The sequence below is a fragment of the Cynoglossus semilaevis genome, chromosome 5 (assembly GCF_000523025.1).
Source record: "Cynoglossus semilaevis isolate Cse_v1.0 chromosome 5, Cse_v1.0, whole genome shotgun sequence".
NCBI lineage: Eukaryota > Metazoa > Chordata > Actinopteri > Pleuronectiformes > Cynoglossidae > Cynoglossus > Cynoglossus semilaevis.
The window spans coordinates 4,006,926-4,023,129 of record NC_024311.1 but is presented as its reverse complement, the minus strand read 5'-3'; the positions used below and the strand labels follow the sequence as shown (position 1 = coordinate 4,023,129).

General features: G+C 40.7%; 1 protein-coding gene across 2 annotated transcripts in view; it reads right to left on the bottom strand.

Moving 5' to 3' along the window:
- Positions 1 to 4,542: 4,542 nt before the first annotated feature.
- kif18a (kinesin family member 18A) overlaps positions 4,543 to 16,204 on the bottom strand; it is a 21,641-nt gene continuing 9,979 nt past the window's right edge. Inside the window, exons 12-19 of one of the 2 annotated variants that reach the window (XM_025055556.1) lie at positions 15,485 to 15,606; positions 15,093 to 15,376; positions 13,573 to 13,629; positions 9,793 to 10,165; positions 8,355 to 8,447; positions 8,087 to 8,190; positions 7,524 to 7,570; positions 5,056 to 5,189 (exon numbers count right to left, since the gene is read on the bottom strand). In XM_025055556.1, coding sequence (XP_024911324.1) covers positions 7,548 to 7,570; positions 8,087 to 8,190; positions 8,355 to 8,447; positions 9,793 to 10,165; positions 13,573 to 13,629; positions 15,093 to 15,376; positions 15,485 to 15,606 — 1,056 coding nt within the window. In that variant the 3' untranslated portion in view covers positions 5,056 to 5,189; positions 7,524 to 7,547. Of the gene's footprint in view, positions 5,190 to 7,523; positions 7,571 to 8,086; positions 8,191 to 8,354; positions 8,448 to 9,792; positions 10,166 to 13,572; positions 13,630 to 15,092; positions 15,377 to 15,484; positions 15,607 to 16,204 lie in introns of both variants that reach the window. The other variant, XM_008310003.3, reaches the window with a different exon arrangement.

Below are 16,204 nucleotides of genomic sequence, written 5' to 3'. Positions count from 1 at the left end.
AAGCTCCTGAGGGATGATTTGAATGTCTGCATATTCCCAAAGCTTTCTAAAAAGGAGGAGTCCTTCCTCCACTCGGCGTGTGAAGCGTTTTCTGGAAGTTGCGGTAAAGGGTAATGAGTATACACTCATGCACTGTAACACCAGTAGGTGTGGGACTTAACCCTGTCTCCATGGCAATTGCTGCAAGGATGACAAATTTGCTGTTTCAATAACATTAAGACGGGAGGATCTTTTACACAGTGCGCCGTTGCAGATGGGAGAAAACAGAAGGGCTTTGACAGAGTTTGTGTTCGCAGTCTGCGGCTTCAGACTTTAAGTCAGCAAAGTACTTCAGTGGACTCGGCAAATCGTGAAATGTTTATTTGCAAGGCTACCTGCGCCGAACAGCTCATTCTCCTGAGGATGAGTCATCCACAGGCTACATGCGCTACATTTGAGGTGGGCTTTGGATAAGCTCCTGGAGGAGAATGTAGAGGGGGCAAAGAACACTGCTGAGCCATCACAGCTGTACTGATTTTCTGTCACATTGTGTCACAACTGGAGACATTACCTGGTAAAGGAAACGGTAAATCTCACCCATCCCCCACAATAACCACCGCGCGGGGTCCTGTCAACAGTCAGCTGGATATTGATAAAAGAGTGTTTGTTTGTAAAGCCAAGTGTAGTGTAACCCGGGCAGTGTGTAGCGTTGAGAGTGTTTTTTTTTTTTCTTGCGAAGAGCAGAAATAGTCCTTTCACTCACAGAAACATGAACCATCTGCACCTCTCTGACTCCTCTGTCTGTGTATGGAGAACGTACTTATAACGTCCTTGAGGGATGATGCCTTCGCTGACCTCCGTCAACTCCCTTTTTTTTTTCTTTCGGAAAATCAATCGCATTTATCTATTTTTTTTCATATCAGACCAAAGTGCGGTTGTTTAAAATGTTTGCATAGAGAACCAGGCGAAGCTCCCAGCTGCTGCTTTAAAAACAATCAATTTCACCACTAACAAGTGTTCTTTTTTTTTTCTCAGCTTATTAATCTCCTGATGTAATTTCTGCCCAATCAATTTTTGGCCATTAGTGAAAAAGTGTCAGTCACAAACCTCTAAGTCTTTCTTAAAAAGCCTTCAATCAAACACACTTCATCAAAAGCAATAGATCGGACCGGAGCGCGCTCAGAGCCGAGCCTCTCAGGCTGGAAAACAACCACACGGACGATCAACTGAGCGACTGATCAATGTTTCATTTCAACACTTGATTAAATATCTGTAAAGTTACGCAGGCCTACCTTAGTGAGCGTCGGTTTGCCTTTTCAGCAGAAGCGTCTTCCGGAAAACCAAGATAAGTGAGAATATTTGAAATTAATGTTCCTCGTTGTTACTTTCCGCAGTAGAATATTCTGGACACAAATACATGTGGTGCAGGCAACAATCTTCACAGGCCTGCTTTCCATACCAAATCCAGTGTGCATCCCAGGAATTTCCATAACCCCAATTTAAATATTTGCATCGGGCTCACGGGACAGGACCATAAGTCCAGGCAATGATTTCCACCTCCCTTTAATAACCGAGGGCTTTGAATTAAAAATGAACGCTTATCTTTGAAAAACAACAACAAACAAACACAATCCCTATAATGCCAAACTACGTAAAACGTAAAACAACCACATATATTCCCACCAATGCCGGGCTGTAACTTTAAAAAACTTATATCACGAGTATATATCTACATTTTTAAAGTTTTAAAGTTTTTCTAAAATGATAAATAATGGATTATTGCCAGTATTTTGGTGTCATTTGCTCACCTTCTCCCTGGGTGTTTAACATAACACCAGCAGCTTTCTGACATTTTCTATTAAAATGTTATTCAAGACTTTGCTGAATATGTATATGTATATATATATATGTGACTCCCTGTAAGTATGACGTCGTAGTGTGCCAGTTTAGGCAACGACACCGTCGAAACAACAAGACGAGGACAGGAATAGAGACGACTATCTGCTATCAATTTGCATCTTGCACTTTCGACGTCACCTGACATTGACATTCCTCTACTCATCTGGAAAATGTGACAAGTGTCACAAACCGAATATTTTTAATATATATTACTATAAAGTCATACATTTACATATTCAAGTCCAAGAAAAAAAAGGCTCATCAGCAACCCCTAAAGCATATGTGTCAAACATAAGGCCCCGGGGGCCAAATGTGGACCGCCAAGTCATTTTGTATGGCCCGTGGGAGCTCAAAAAGCATTTAACGAAGTCCATGCAGCAGAGTTTTTTACCTGATAAATTATGTTTTTGTTTTTTTTTATTACACAGCAATGAATCTACATCGATGCAGTCTTCCATTTACAACCGGCCCTTTGAGCGGAACTGTGTTGATAATGTTAAAGCTAGCCTCGGACAAAAAGGTTTGCATATGTGCACTACTTATACTGTAGGACACCAGTTTGTCTGGAAGACTCTAAAGTAAGCCAAAAAAAGCTGTAATGTTTGTATTATTATAATGAAGCATTGCGTTTAGCAACTTCAACTCCAGTGAATGAAATCTTGAGACCTTGGTGATAAAATAGATAGATGTCGAGAGAGAGAGAGAGAGAGAGAGAGAGAGGTCTTTCTTTTTCATTCTAATGTTTCTGTAATCTTCTACTCCGAAGCCCAAAACAATACAACTCCAAGGCTGCTCTTTGCGGTAGCTAATTAAATCTGAAACATTGTCATTTTTCAGCATGTTCACACCGACATTAGACAGAGTTAAGTATGCAGACCTATTCCGGCTGACATTTACATATCATTTTTAGGCTAACAGAGGTGAGACAAAGACCAACCGGCGGCGGCGACGGCGGCGGGGGTCAGTCCTCTGCGGCTCGTTTTACTCTGACATATAGCTTTAAGATATCGGGTCATTTAATTAGACAGGGGACAAAAAGTTCACAGCTGTGACGTGGCCGCCCCGTGGGAGTCAGCAACATTGTGAGGAATCACGTGGTCGTATTCCCGTTTGATCAGCGGGAGCACAGTTCCTGCTCTATCACATTGAAGTTTCAGAAAAAAAACAATGCGAGTTCCTCCATGTTGATGCTTTCTTTACTAATAATAAGATTATAAAACGTCTTGTACAAAAAATAAAGAGTTTTATTTGTACTGTCGAGGTTCAAAAATCGTTTGACAGTCGTGCATTTTAAGGTTAAGCAGAGTTTCATTAAGAACTGCCTTGCCTCGGGGGCGAACTGCCATGAAATTCAGTGTGATCTTGGTTTAACATCACACAAATGGAGTTAACAACTTTGTGACGCAAAAGCAAGGAGGTGTTTCTTTCTTCTTTTTTTTTTGATTATTATTATCAATACAACACGTAGCATGTAATGCCTCTCATGAAGGCAAAGATAAAACAATGGGTTCGACATGATCTGAGATTCTACCTGCAGTTGCTAAGCAACACCCACCTCCAACCTCTCCGTCTGCCCCATTGGTCAGCTGGAAAAACGCACACAGCACCCAATTGGCTGGGAGAAAGTTAATAAACTTTAGCCAAGACCTGCCTCCCTGTGTGCGCACACACACACACACCCTCACCCTTCCTCCTTCTCCTCTCCTTTCTCACACACATACACACACAATGAAGATTCTTGTGAATGAGAGCATGAGAGGGTGTCAGTGCTTGCGCAGTACAGTGCTGATATATGCATTGAGCTCCTGAGCTAAAAATAAAGATCACACTGAATGCTGTGCCACTGAAAGTTGCAAGACTGAAATGAAAGTGACAAGTCTAGTTCTCTCCAGACCCAGCCATGAGGTCCCACCCTCAACGCCACACAGACGGCTTTCGGTTTTTTTTTTTACATGTTTGTTTTTAGCAGAAGTTCCAATAAAAGCATCTTCGCAACTATTCCTTCTCCACAATGATTCCTGCAGCACTATTCTTTGTTTTTTACCCTTTGCTAAACAGTGTGTCAGCAGGACATACCACAGAGCCATAACAGAGAACGATGGCTGTGTTTACGTCTTGTGTTAGCTGAATGAAGCTAAGTTAACTGTTTTTACAGCAAAAAACAAGCAAACAAACAAAACAAAATTAACGTTTACACTATTGTCATCAGGTCCTAAAAAAAGTTAAAAAAAAAAAAATCGAACTGTGTCATAAGGATCCTCCACACATGGAGATGGACAAGGTATCTATGTCATAGCTACTTAGGTAGTGGTTCTCAAAATAAGGGGTGTGTGACTACTAAAGGGAGGCCAAATGAATTACATTTCTTTTTTTCAACTGTACCACCAAAGGAACACCATCCAGGGATCTGAAATTGAGTTTCCTTTTTGCTTTACACGAAGAGCAGTTTTGTTAGACTCGAGTGTTTTAAAATAAAGTTAAGCAAAGTTTTGAAGTTATAGCTACAAATGATGTCGGAGAACGCCGCAGGAAAAGTTAGGGAACCACTGAACAAATGTAAGAGAACCTGTAGTTTGCAGATATATTTGTGACTTTTTTGATAAAGAATTTTTTTTTAAATTACAGGACATTTGAAGTTAGTATAACACAAATACAACAAACAAATTTTGCATTTTAAAACTAGTTTTATTAAGGGGTTTCTAACAACTATGTTGTTAACTGTACAGAAGAAACAGGATAAAAGCACAAATCTGCTCAGTTTTCAACAGATTCAATTTTTTTCCAATTTGAACCATGTCCAGTCTGCCCCTGATAATAGCTGCCCAGGGAAATACGGTCACAGACCACACTGATCACGACTGCAGGGCAATGAAGGTTGAACAGCAGGCACTGGGAGGAATTTCTCTTTGTGTTGACTGGAGTATTTGGGGTAAAAAAAAAAAAAAAAAAGAGTAGTTAAGTCTGAAGACATTAAAAGTCAGTTTTGCAGCTATGAGGAATTATCAGTTCACAATTATTAGACAACATTTATGTACAATCAAGTAAATTTTACTACGGTGTGATCCTGAACATAAATGTAGCAGTAGTAAGTGGTAGTACACAACTAAGACAATGTTTTTTGCTTGTTAAAGTGAGAGAAAGCGAGAGATGAGAGTGGAGAGAGATGTTGCTGCTTTACATCCTCTTGGCCACTCGTTTTATCTGCTGGGACGTTTTATAGAAAATGGACTTGGATTTTGGAGGTGCCAGCAAGTTTAGATTCCCCTCTGAAATGCTCCTCATAACTCTGCGAGGTTTGTTCTCCTCCGAACCTGAGAAACATAAAACACAGAACATGGACACTGATACTGTTATACACTTCATACTTGTGATTGTGTCAATCACCCTATAGATCTACAAAAGACACACCGCAGTAGTTTACGGTGCTCGGTCAACACCGGAGTGCAACCCCCCCACTTCAACCACCAGGCTACGAGCTGCCCCACAGGACAGATTAACATCTAGAAAGGTCGTCTGAGATATTTAAATTACAACACCTGGGCTAGCACTTCCATTAGAAGGCATTCCACAGGATTTTGTCCAGAAACCCTAGCACTTCCATTAGAAGGCATTCCACAGTATTTTGTCCAGAAACCCTTGGTCTTAGACTGGTCACTGCTTCACGTTTGGCTGTAAAGCTCCGCAGCAAAAGTCGGGACTTATTGCTCAGTGGTGTCAGTAACAACTACATCAAGGGAACACCTGACGCCAGGCACAAATGACACAGCAAAGCAAACTCCTGCCCACTGTACAGTAACCCACGGACAGTTGGAGTCGGAACTCATCTGCTTCGTGTTCTTCGAGGCAGATCGGCTGAGAATTAACATAATCCTCCAATAACCTTTACAAGTGTGAAAAGCTGATTCAGTGGTTAACGATCTGGGTAAACACCGCAATGTTCCTCTCAGATCCAGACCCTCTTGGATGGATGTCACGTCAGTGTTTGCAGCAACACAGACACTGCACTGGTCAGATGTGACACAGTCTCAGAGGACTGGCTCTCAGCTTACAAGTGCATGACATAAAAATAAATAAAAGTGACTGATAAGGTTTTTGTTATCTTGACATCCAGGAGATTCTCAAATAAATAATATTAATAAAAAAACAAAACAAAACACTCGCCCTTCACAGCAGAGGACCCGGGCAAAGTGAAACAGGCATCTGGTAAGACGCCCCCCAGAAAACTCCACCAGAAGGTGTTTTGGGCAAGCCCATCTGGAAGGAGACGCCAGGGCAGACCCAGGACACGGATCACATGTCCCACCTGACTTGAGATTGTTAGGCGTTCTCATGGAGGAGTTGGAAATGTAATGGGGAAAAGAGTGTCTCAGCTCTGCTGTGAAGACTGCAGCCCCCTCCCACATGACCCAGGCCTGGATGAGTGACTCTCCCCATCAGTCATGGCTGACAACATGGGGTCACTGGGGCCATGAGGAGGTAATAAGTTTGTCCGAGTCTGTCCTGTTTTAGCTGACAAACTGTGAATAAGACACTTTTGATGTCTTTTTAATTCTGTCAACTGTTCCTGCAACAGTTTGACTCAGTTGTTGTCTCGGTGTTTTATGTTTGTGTTATTAAATGTTCTTTCACGGGCAGTTATCTGTTCCAACCTTCTGTCTGGGATTGTGTTTTTTGTTCTGTGAAGCCCTTTGTGCATTGTCTCCGTGATCGCCAAATAAATAGACTTTATTTGGTGCCAGGACTTGGGATGTATATCAAGACATTCCTGATCAGATGAGATGGGAATTACTGGAGAACTTCAGGTCTCATCAAAGAGGACTTAGCCAAGCTGACAGTGGTGAAGTGGTGAAGCTACACGCTGTTGGAGAATTCCCCTCCTTTTACCCTGGGGCAGGGTAGGACAACTGACTGTCATTCACTTTCAGGCGAGAGAACAAAAAGAAGGATTGAGCCCAGCTGAAAGTTTTTACACCTCTGTTAAACAGCCCCGCTCTGAGGTGGTATTTACACGGCTGTGATACAAATACGGATCCGATAGAGACGAAACGCTGCCCAAAGTGGAAAAGTTTAAGAACTGCGGCTCTGTGTCTCCGTATGAACGGAGCAGGTTGAGACAATGTGGTCTCTAACCTCAGTCAACAACGGTGGATGTCAGGCTACTTCTGAGCGTGCTAGGACGGTTTATTCGGCTACTTGGTGTGCTACGGCTAATTATTTAACTTTTGCAGCGTCATCTTGTAATTCCCCAGCCTGGGATCAATTAAGTACATCTATCTATCTATGTATTTTGAGTAGCAATGATTTATTGAGAACACTATTCTGGAATGACACAGCGCCACATACAGGCCTGCCATATGTACTACAGGGACCAGAGAGGTATTCATCGGCTAAAGTTTGCATGGATCCTCCGTATGGTACCACAGCCGTCTAAGCAGGGCCAGTTTCTGTGCCTGTGAATCGACAAACTGTGACAGGTGAATATGGAACAGAGTGTTTTCTTTTGTGCACGTGTGCAATAAGGTGGTGCATGCCATGGACAGGTATAGTAAACTGAACAAGTAGATGCTGCAGAAGGAAGTGAAGACCCCAAAGAATGAACCGGAATTTTTCACCGTGGTCAAGTTTGTTATGTTGACATTACTTACATGTATGTAGTGTAACAAATCAAGTCATCTCCCCCGCTGGCTGTACTCTGCATAGTTACAAATGACAACTCACCTGTAGTGCCTTTATGGTAATACATTCATTTTTTGCGCTATTCTAAATGAACAGCTATGCTTAGCTTTGGGTTAAGTGTAGCTAAATGGGTCTAAATACTCCACAGTGGTGACAGTATTGGAGCAGGACTGTTTAAGAGCTTAAACACTGAAGTTAGTTCTAGGTTCTCAGTGAGCAGCAGCCCCTTTTCATTCATGCTGCCAGAGTCAAGGTATCTTTGAATGATCTGAACCTTTGAGTCTCTGTGGGATCTCCAGTCACATCCCTGACCAACACTTCTCAGTCCATATCAGAGAGTAAACCACGCTCTGAAGAACAAAAAGCTTCGGAAGTGGCTTTAAACCATGTCTTTATCGTCTATCGACTTCCTTAGCTGTGTTCTGCACAAACACATTCTCACGCTTATATAACACAGTGACATCGAGAAAATACTACTTTGTTTAATTCTTAAACTTTTGCGTGGACGTTGGTCTCCGCGGTTGAGACTTACCGCCAAACCGATGCACTCTGAGTGGCCTCTGTGCCACACCGAGCTCCTTCTTTATGCGCTTTGGTGCAGACAGACCCTGTGTTAGATCCTCTATGTTGCTGCTTCTATAAACACGTAACAGGAAAGAAAAGGAAAAGTTGAATCATTCATTTGACAACAACCACCCTGCAAATTTAACAACTATATTAGCTAACTTAAACCATGGTCTCTTTTTACAGTCTCTGACTATAACAATTATTCCACTGGTCTGGAAATGTAGACATCTTACCGTGTAAATTTACGCTTTCCTTGTGCAGCTGACGTCATGTCCATGTAGGACGGGGCGGCTTTTCTCACTTCTTGCAAAGTCAGAACCTGCTGTCTACAAAAACAGACAGAATTTTTTAAAAATGTAATTTAATGTAACTTCAGATTTTAGACTCTATGCAGTAATGAGGCCATAATGATGTATTTCAAACCATCTCAGAACGTTTGAACATTTGTTTTTGTGGTACACAAAAGGATCTACTGGCATGTTCTACATGAGCACTGGCTTTATTTTTGATTCATTTCAATGCACCTGCATTCACAAATTTGGATACGCAAATGTTGTTGTCTCTTCTCCAGGAAACACCCGGGTGGATGAACTTGGTCATTCAGCTCTAACATTGACTGCTTTGTTATCAAACACAGTTTGATACTGGTCTGTCTTTTGACCAATAAAAAGAAACATTTCACTCTTGACTTAAAGCTATTTTATCATCACCACGCACTACCAGACTAAAACACAGAGGGATTGTCTGGTTAGTTAAATTTGAGCCGGTGTTTCAGCTTCGGCCCATTAGATAAAACATTTTTTTAAACTTTTGTTTTGTTTCTCTTGTCAGATTAAAAATATCACGGTCCCTAATACTGTATATGTATTTGTTATGCCCATTTGGAGGCATTTCAAAATAATTGCATGTCCATTGATGACTTAAAAAGGGACAGTGATGAAGCACCCTAAGAAGTGAGCAAATGGCCTCCATTCATTTCCACACTCACACAATTAAAAGGAAAAGACAGAGTGAGGGGACTTTACAGCTCTGTTGTTATGTCAAAACAGCCAGCCTTACTTGTGAGCCTGGACTGAAAAAAAAAATTTAACCTAAATTCACAAGGAAGCAAAAGAACGGGAGTCTTGGCTAATAAAAAAAATAGGCCATGTGTGTCCTCAAGACCTAAATTCCATTGAGAATCTCGGGGAAGAAAATAAGGTCTGAAGAAGAGAAGACAGAGGAAGTGTCTGCTGAATTCTTCCATCGTCAACACTAAACCTTGGGAAAAAAAAAAAAAAAAAAAGGAATGCATGTCCAAAAATAAAAGTTGCGACACTGTGTTAGGTGATATACATTTGAGATGAGATAAAGAAATGAACATTGGACAGACGCTATGACACTGTTGTTTGAAAAGAGTTTGGAATCAGGCAGCATCACATGGATTATGAAGGGAACCAGTGAAGTGTGAAGGGTCAACAGGACGGTAATCCACACGAGAATCCAGTCCGACAGTGGACAGACATGTTTGGATACAGACGTTATAAAACTTGTAGGTCAAGGTTTTTTGAGAATTGGGTGTGTGAGCGCAGACGTTGGACAGAGGGACAGGGAAATTCATGTTCTAAATGCTGTATATGCAAGACATATATGTTAACATGCAAAAAGAAAAAATATTTTTTCTTTTCTCACCTTTTTGTAGCCATCTGCTTCGGCTCATTCAACTTTGGAGGAGGATGATGTACCTGGCCGCTAACAGAGAAATCCCTGGGTTTCGAGTTGTCACATGGACTAGTGCGGCCTAATATAATGGTGGCGTTACTTGTCGTCGGACTGTCATTTTCCGGAATTTCAAATGTCATGTTGGGATCGATTGAACTGGATGTGCATGAGGGCAGGGCTTGAACTGGTTTCTGAGCTGGTTCTGGTGTGCACGGGAGTGGGCACAGTCCCTCCCCCATCACTTGACCCTTAGCTGTGACCTGCGGACTTTGTGGTGGAAGTGATGCACACAGATTTCTCCTGATGGGCTTTCTGGTTTTTGGGTGCATTTGATTTTCTTCATCTAAAAATAAAAAGATAGAAATGTGTTAATTATTTTTTCTTCAAATAAGTCCACACCATTGGAGGAAAGCAGCTTTAAAACACATTTGGTGACCTGACATTTAGCTGAATATTTGTTGTAAATTAAACAATGAATAATTGTATGAAAGCACAAAAAAAATAATAAAATAAAATAATCAGGTGATAGTTTAAAGTCTGGATTATCAAACTTCAAATATATATAAATCAAATTTTTTTACATGCAAACATACAGTAGGATATGATATGATAATAGTGCTGGATGCACAATAAAGTCTTCAGATTGACGCCTAACAACTAGCACTGACACATATTTAAGCCTTATTTACTGTTGGCAGTATATGCGGTAAGCCACCTTTAATCTTCTAACAATAACTGCAAGAACAATTTAACCCTTTTAAGTAAGTACGTCATCAGTTCATCAACTATGCTTTCCATTATTAATAACCAGGGGTAAGAGCGGAAGTGCCGGTCAGCTCAAAAACGTGCCCTAAATAGTTGAGGTTCCGAGGATTTTTCCTGAGCATGTGATGGAGGACCACAGTGCATGTAGAGGGTGGAGCCTCAGTAGCCCTGCAGTGGACATGTGCTATGTCTATGTGAGTGAGGGACAGCGTACATATTCTCAAATGTAGAATATCTCCCCCAAACTATATTGCAATGTTTCCAACTTTTGACATTTCTGAAAAGATTGAAACAGCATTTTAACTTATTTAACACCATTGCTGTGTTGATCCCAGTACTGATTTTGGAATCGTGAGACTAGAGAACAGTATAGAACAGTGGGAACCATTTTCCTGGCTCTACCACTGCATCAAGAGCTCACAGTGGCGTCTGCATAGGAGAATGTAAACACTCTTTTACAACATGTAAACATTCGGGACTCTCGACTCCATTCCACCCTGCCTGCCTGCGTCCTCTTCTTCACCTTCTCTGTGCGCTGTTTATTGTTTTGAATTGTCCAGCCTAGATTCTCATCTTCCTTCATCTTATGTCCAACACAAGTCATTTTCAAATATCAAAAGCCTCATTTAAATAGTGCACAACATCAAACAACACAGTAAGTAAACTGTGATGAATTGTCCTGTGGCAGGAGTTGTAATATATAACAGCAGGATTGGTCCAGTCTCATATTTTTGGCTTGTAGGGGATTAATACATGCATGAGTTGCTATTTCTGGTGGTGGCTGCACTGAATTAGGGTCGCCTGGTTGCTTCTGCCTGTTTTTATAGTGAGCCTTTTCTGGTTGGTGGAGCAGGGGAGTTTACGTCTGTTGACGTTTTTCCCTGCCCTGCTGTGGATCTGCATTTTCATGAATGAAGCTCAAGAGGGATTGGGAGGGATAGATGCTAGACAGACAGAGAGAAGGGGAGGGGTGGAGGAATAGGAAAAGCCAGACGCACAGACATTTGAATCGAAAAGGAAAGCAAAATTCTGAAGAGGAAAAAATAAAGAAGGGGAAATAGGGGCTGGAAAGATCAAATGGGAATATAAAAAGAACAGCCTGGAGGAACGAGGGGAAGAAAGCTGAATGAAAAACTGTGAAGTTATTTTTAGAAGCATGCGTAGAGTGTGTGTGGACTGTGAGTCTAAGCAACATTGTGGAATGCTGAAATGTTACATCAAAAGAGATCACCTTTGTGTAGTGTGCTATTAATAAGCAGAGTCAAATGTTCTATCAAAATGCTCAAAACGTTCTCAGAAACAAATGAAATTTGATTGGCTTTAAAAGCCCTGGGTTGGGGCTGCTTTACATCACATGCTGCAGTGACTCCCATTAGGAGCTGGGGGGAAGCAGTAAGTGCCTGACAAACCACTGCAGGACAAGATCACAACACTTTGTCTGGATGTTTAGATGAGCCCACATTTAAATAAAACATCTGTGACAGAGTCTTGTTTTAAACGAATTCATCCCCCAAAATAAACAGCATTTGAGAACGGCTGTGGTTACTATAAGCACTAGTACTAGTATGACATGGACAGTGGTTTTAACCGATTAGAACTAGTTAGTGAGGATGAACATTCAAAAAGACAAAGTTGCAAATGTATATCAAATTATTTCTACAGAATTTTAGAACCTAACCTAAGATATTATTACAATTTAAAATTTAATAAGCAATTTCAAATTTAATTTAATAAGCATATTTATATGCTTAAAACAGAAGCAGGTGTGGCAATGTATCACCTGTGTTCACAACAGCATCACTCTACATATGCAGCATCAGCGCTATAATGTTTTTGCATGGCAATGTATCACCTGTGTTCACAACATCATCACTCTACATATGCAGCATCAGCCCTATAATGTTTTTGCATATATATATATGTATTAAAAAAATAATAATACAGTAACGTGTTTTTGAGTTTCATAAAAAAAAAAAAACAGTAACATGTTTTTGAGTTTCGTGACACTAAACATGGTTCTGTGGTTACCTAAGGACATTCTGCTGTGAAACAAAGTTATGTTCTTCACCAAAAACTGTTTTAGGGGTTGCTATGGTATTTGACTTTTCAAATTTCAAATTCAAATCGAGTCAAGTGATACAAAACAGCAATTGCTTCAATGCAATTGTAATTGTGCATGATGGCGAGATAACAAACACCTGCCTTCACGTGATCAATGTAAAGGGTCAGAAGGGCAAAGAGACGGCAGATAGTCGATGTAGGGATGACTGAAAAATGTCTGGATATAAAAAGCATAACTCATAAGAGTATGACGTAATATTTAACAGTGGTGACAAACTCTCTGGAGCTTGCAAAAAAAAAAAATTTGCGTCATCTGGAAGACGCATTTTCTTTAAAACGTTACATTTCCCACATTATGTTTCAGTGAAATGTAGACCACCTGTGGTAAATATCATTACAGTCAATTTGAACGGCAATATTTCACAAAGGCTTTCGCATTATATTTCCCCAAAGGTTTCCCGTGCAGAGATCTCTCTCTCTATTAAACTGGTTGTGAGTATTCACATAATGTTATTATTCAAGATTCGGCTGGAGCTGGGTGTCTGCAGCTAGGCTATAAATCACATTATATTACACGTCTGATTTTTTATTGGGTATTTGACTACCCCGAACAAGTCGTTTTAGCTCAAATGCTACAAATGTGTTCAGCGAAAATAAAAAAGCAACAGGGCAAGAGTGAGAAATCAGTGTGAGGTGGAGGAATTTCACATTGTGTAGCTCATTAAAAACAAATTTGATGCGTGTGTTCTGCTTTAATGAAATCTAGCGACGTCTCTTGAAGTGTGTTTGCGCAAGCTTGATGGATCTAGTGAAAGTGACAAATAAGTGAATGATTGAGGGGTGGGAGGGGACTCGCAGGAATGAAGGGCTTTAGATTAATGACTACAGTATGGCAGTCAGATGGAGAAGAGAGAAGTCTTTTACCTTTACAGGACGGAGCCGCTTTACTCAACAATGTCCTTGTGGTTTTTCTCTCTGCACCTTAGGAACAATGATTATATGCTAATTAGTAAACAACACACAGAGGTAGAAATGCATTGAATTTAAATAAAGAAAAAAACAAACGCAAGGCTTGAACTCCACCAAGAGATTTTTTTTATACTTCTGAAGGATTCTTTTACACTTGAACATTTTGTAGAGTTACTATATTATTTCCATCAGTGAATTCCACCAACAACAGTGAAATATGAGATGATTTTAAACAGTATGAACTGGACGGACAGGTGCAGTTTACTATTTGACAAATGACGGACAGCACCTCGGTATTGTCGCCCAGCTTTGGTTCATGCTCCACTGTCTGTCATGGCTTGGATGTCATGAGGGACTGTTGCTGCCAGGTCATGCAGAGATGACAGTTAAAAATGAACAGTGCTTTGTGCGACCTCATGGGATCCACAATACACACCAGGCCTGGACGGGAGCCAGATACACGGTCCCTCATTAAACTACCTTACAGGACACCTGACTAGTGTTTCAAACTAATCACATAAATCTTAAATGCAGGTGTCACGATGACATGTATTAGTGTCATATTTTAGGCTTTTTCAAATTCCAAAAACCGTGGACAAGACAACACGATTATATCAAAGAACATAGTGTTCTGTTTTGTAGCCCTCCTGTAGCGTTTTATTTGAGAAAAACAGATCTCGCTAGGTTTGTACTTTTTTTTGGGAAACCAATCACAGCAAGTTAACAGGTCGAGACTAAGACTAGAAACGACACGTGCATCAGCATCGTGTCAATATGTACTGACCGTGAACCTGCGTCTCTGTCTCTTTAGAATTTTGAAGTCCGTGTGTTTTTGTTCCAGCAATCAAAAGTTGATCACAGATTCTTAGTCACGAGTTCACCAGTTTCATTATGCCATATAGCTTCAGTATGGTAGAAACATGAGTCATGTGAATTATTTTAGATGCACGAAATCTTGGAAACCTCTATATTTGCTGCCACTGTTTCAACATTTTTCCAGTGTACCGTGTGTTCATTCTTGTACACAGAGGTGATGTTTACAAGCAAGGAATTATTTGAATGCAATTTGACTTTTTAACTTGGTATTCCGTATATATGGACACACATATTTACAGTGAGATTACGTTCCTCCTCTTTTTTTTTTTTTAATCACCGCAACTTTTACTTGAGCATTTAAGTCAAGAAAGAATTAAACCTACAACTTAACTCTAAATCATTTTATCAAGGAAAGATAAAGGACGTTCGCCACATTATACTGACATTACCCACTTTCCTCTGTTCACCATTATACACTTCCATGTTACAGACTATCACTCTGACAAAGTAGGCAGTTTTAGGACATCGGTGTTGGTGCAGGCACAATGTGACCTAATTCTGCAAGATTTCACTGGTTTTGTAATTAATCCCAAACAAAACATTTGAATACATGCTGAATGGACAAGTAAGGGATAAAAAGAGAATGTATGAGAACTTACTGCAGGGGCTATTTTGGTGGTAAAGCACATGTGAGAAAGACAGCAGAGGTGCCAGCTCGCTGTGCAGCCCTGTGCTTCCCTCATTTTTCTTCTGTGCATCCACTCTAGTCTCTTCACCTTTCAGCTGTCCCATCCCATCCTGGTCTGCCCAGACCACACCTCTCTCCCTCAATACAAGGTGTTCTAGTTCATGGTTTTGTTTTTCATCTGCTGCAGTGACCAGCCCTGCCCCGAGCAGAGAAGAGTAGTGCCGACTATATGCCGGCAGCAAAATGCCCATCATTCTGAAATGCAACAGAGAGTAATTAAAAAAGAAAAAATCAGGCAAAGTGGATTTAAGAACATGGTAGCGTTCCCAAAGGGATTTAAATTTGGGAGTATATTCAACCTACTTCTGTATGCGCTTGTTCTCCTGATCCTGCAGTGTAGTGAGCACCACCATCTGCTTGATTTGCTGTTGGAGATCACTGACCTGCAGCTCTAGTCTGTGGCAGTGTAGTTCCTTATCTAACACCTTAACAAGCAAAGAAAGTGAGAACACAGAGTGTTAACGAGGCCAATGTTTCTGAGAAGTAGAACTTAGGAGGGCAGCATTTCAACAAAAACAAAGAGATGTTGAAATAGCATTTCAGGTTAGTTGCTTTAAGATGTTAATTCTGTTTTTTATCAGATTCTTCAGTCAGGTTGTCCACTAATACGTTGGGAGGGAGGGGGAATTGTGACGTAAAGAAACTATAAAACAACAGCAGAGGGAGAACATTTGACCGGTAGGTGCGTCATAGTTCTGGGTCAGTTCCTGGAAGAAAGGATTCAAAAGAAAAAAAAAATAACAGGGACATGGCTTAAGGTAACTGGCTGCTGTGTGAGGGTTGAGTAAATGGTATTGATTTATTCTCTTTAGTGAACCATGAGTGAGCTGAAGAAATAAAATGAGCACAGTTCTAATTATTGGGAGAACAGATGGGAAGAAAACAAAGACAGTCACGACACCAGTGGAGGCACAGCCTACTTTCCAAAATAAACAAACAAACAAATAAAAAAAAAAAAAACAAGAAGTAAATTATTATGACACTGTTGGGTTCATCCTCTTCAGCCAAAGATCATCACCGCTC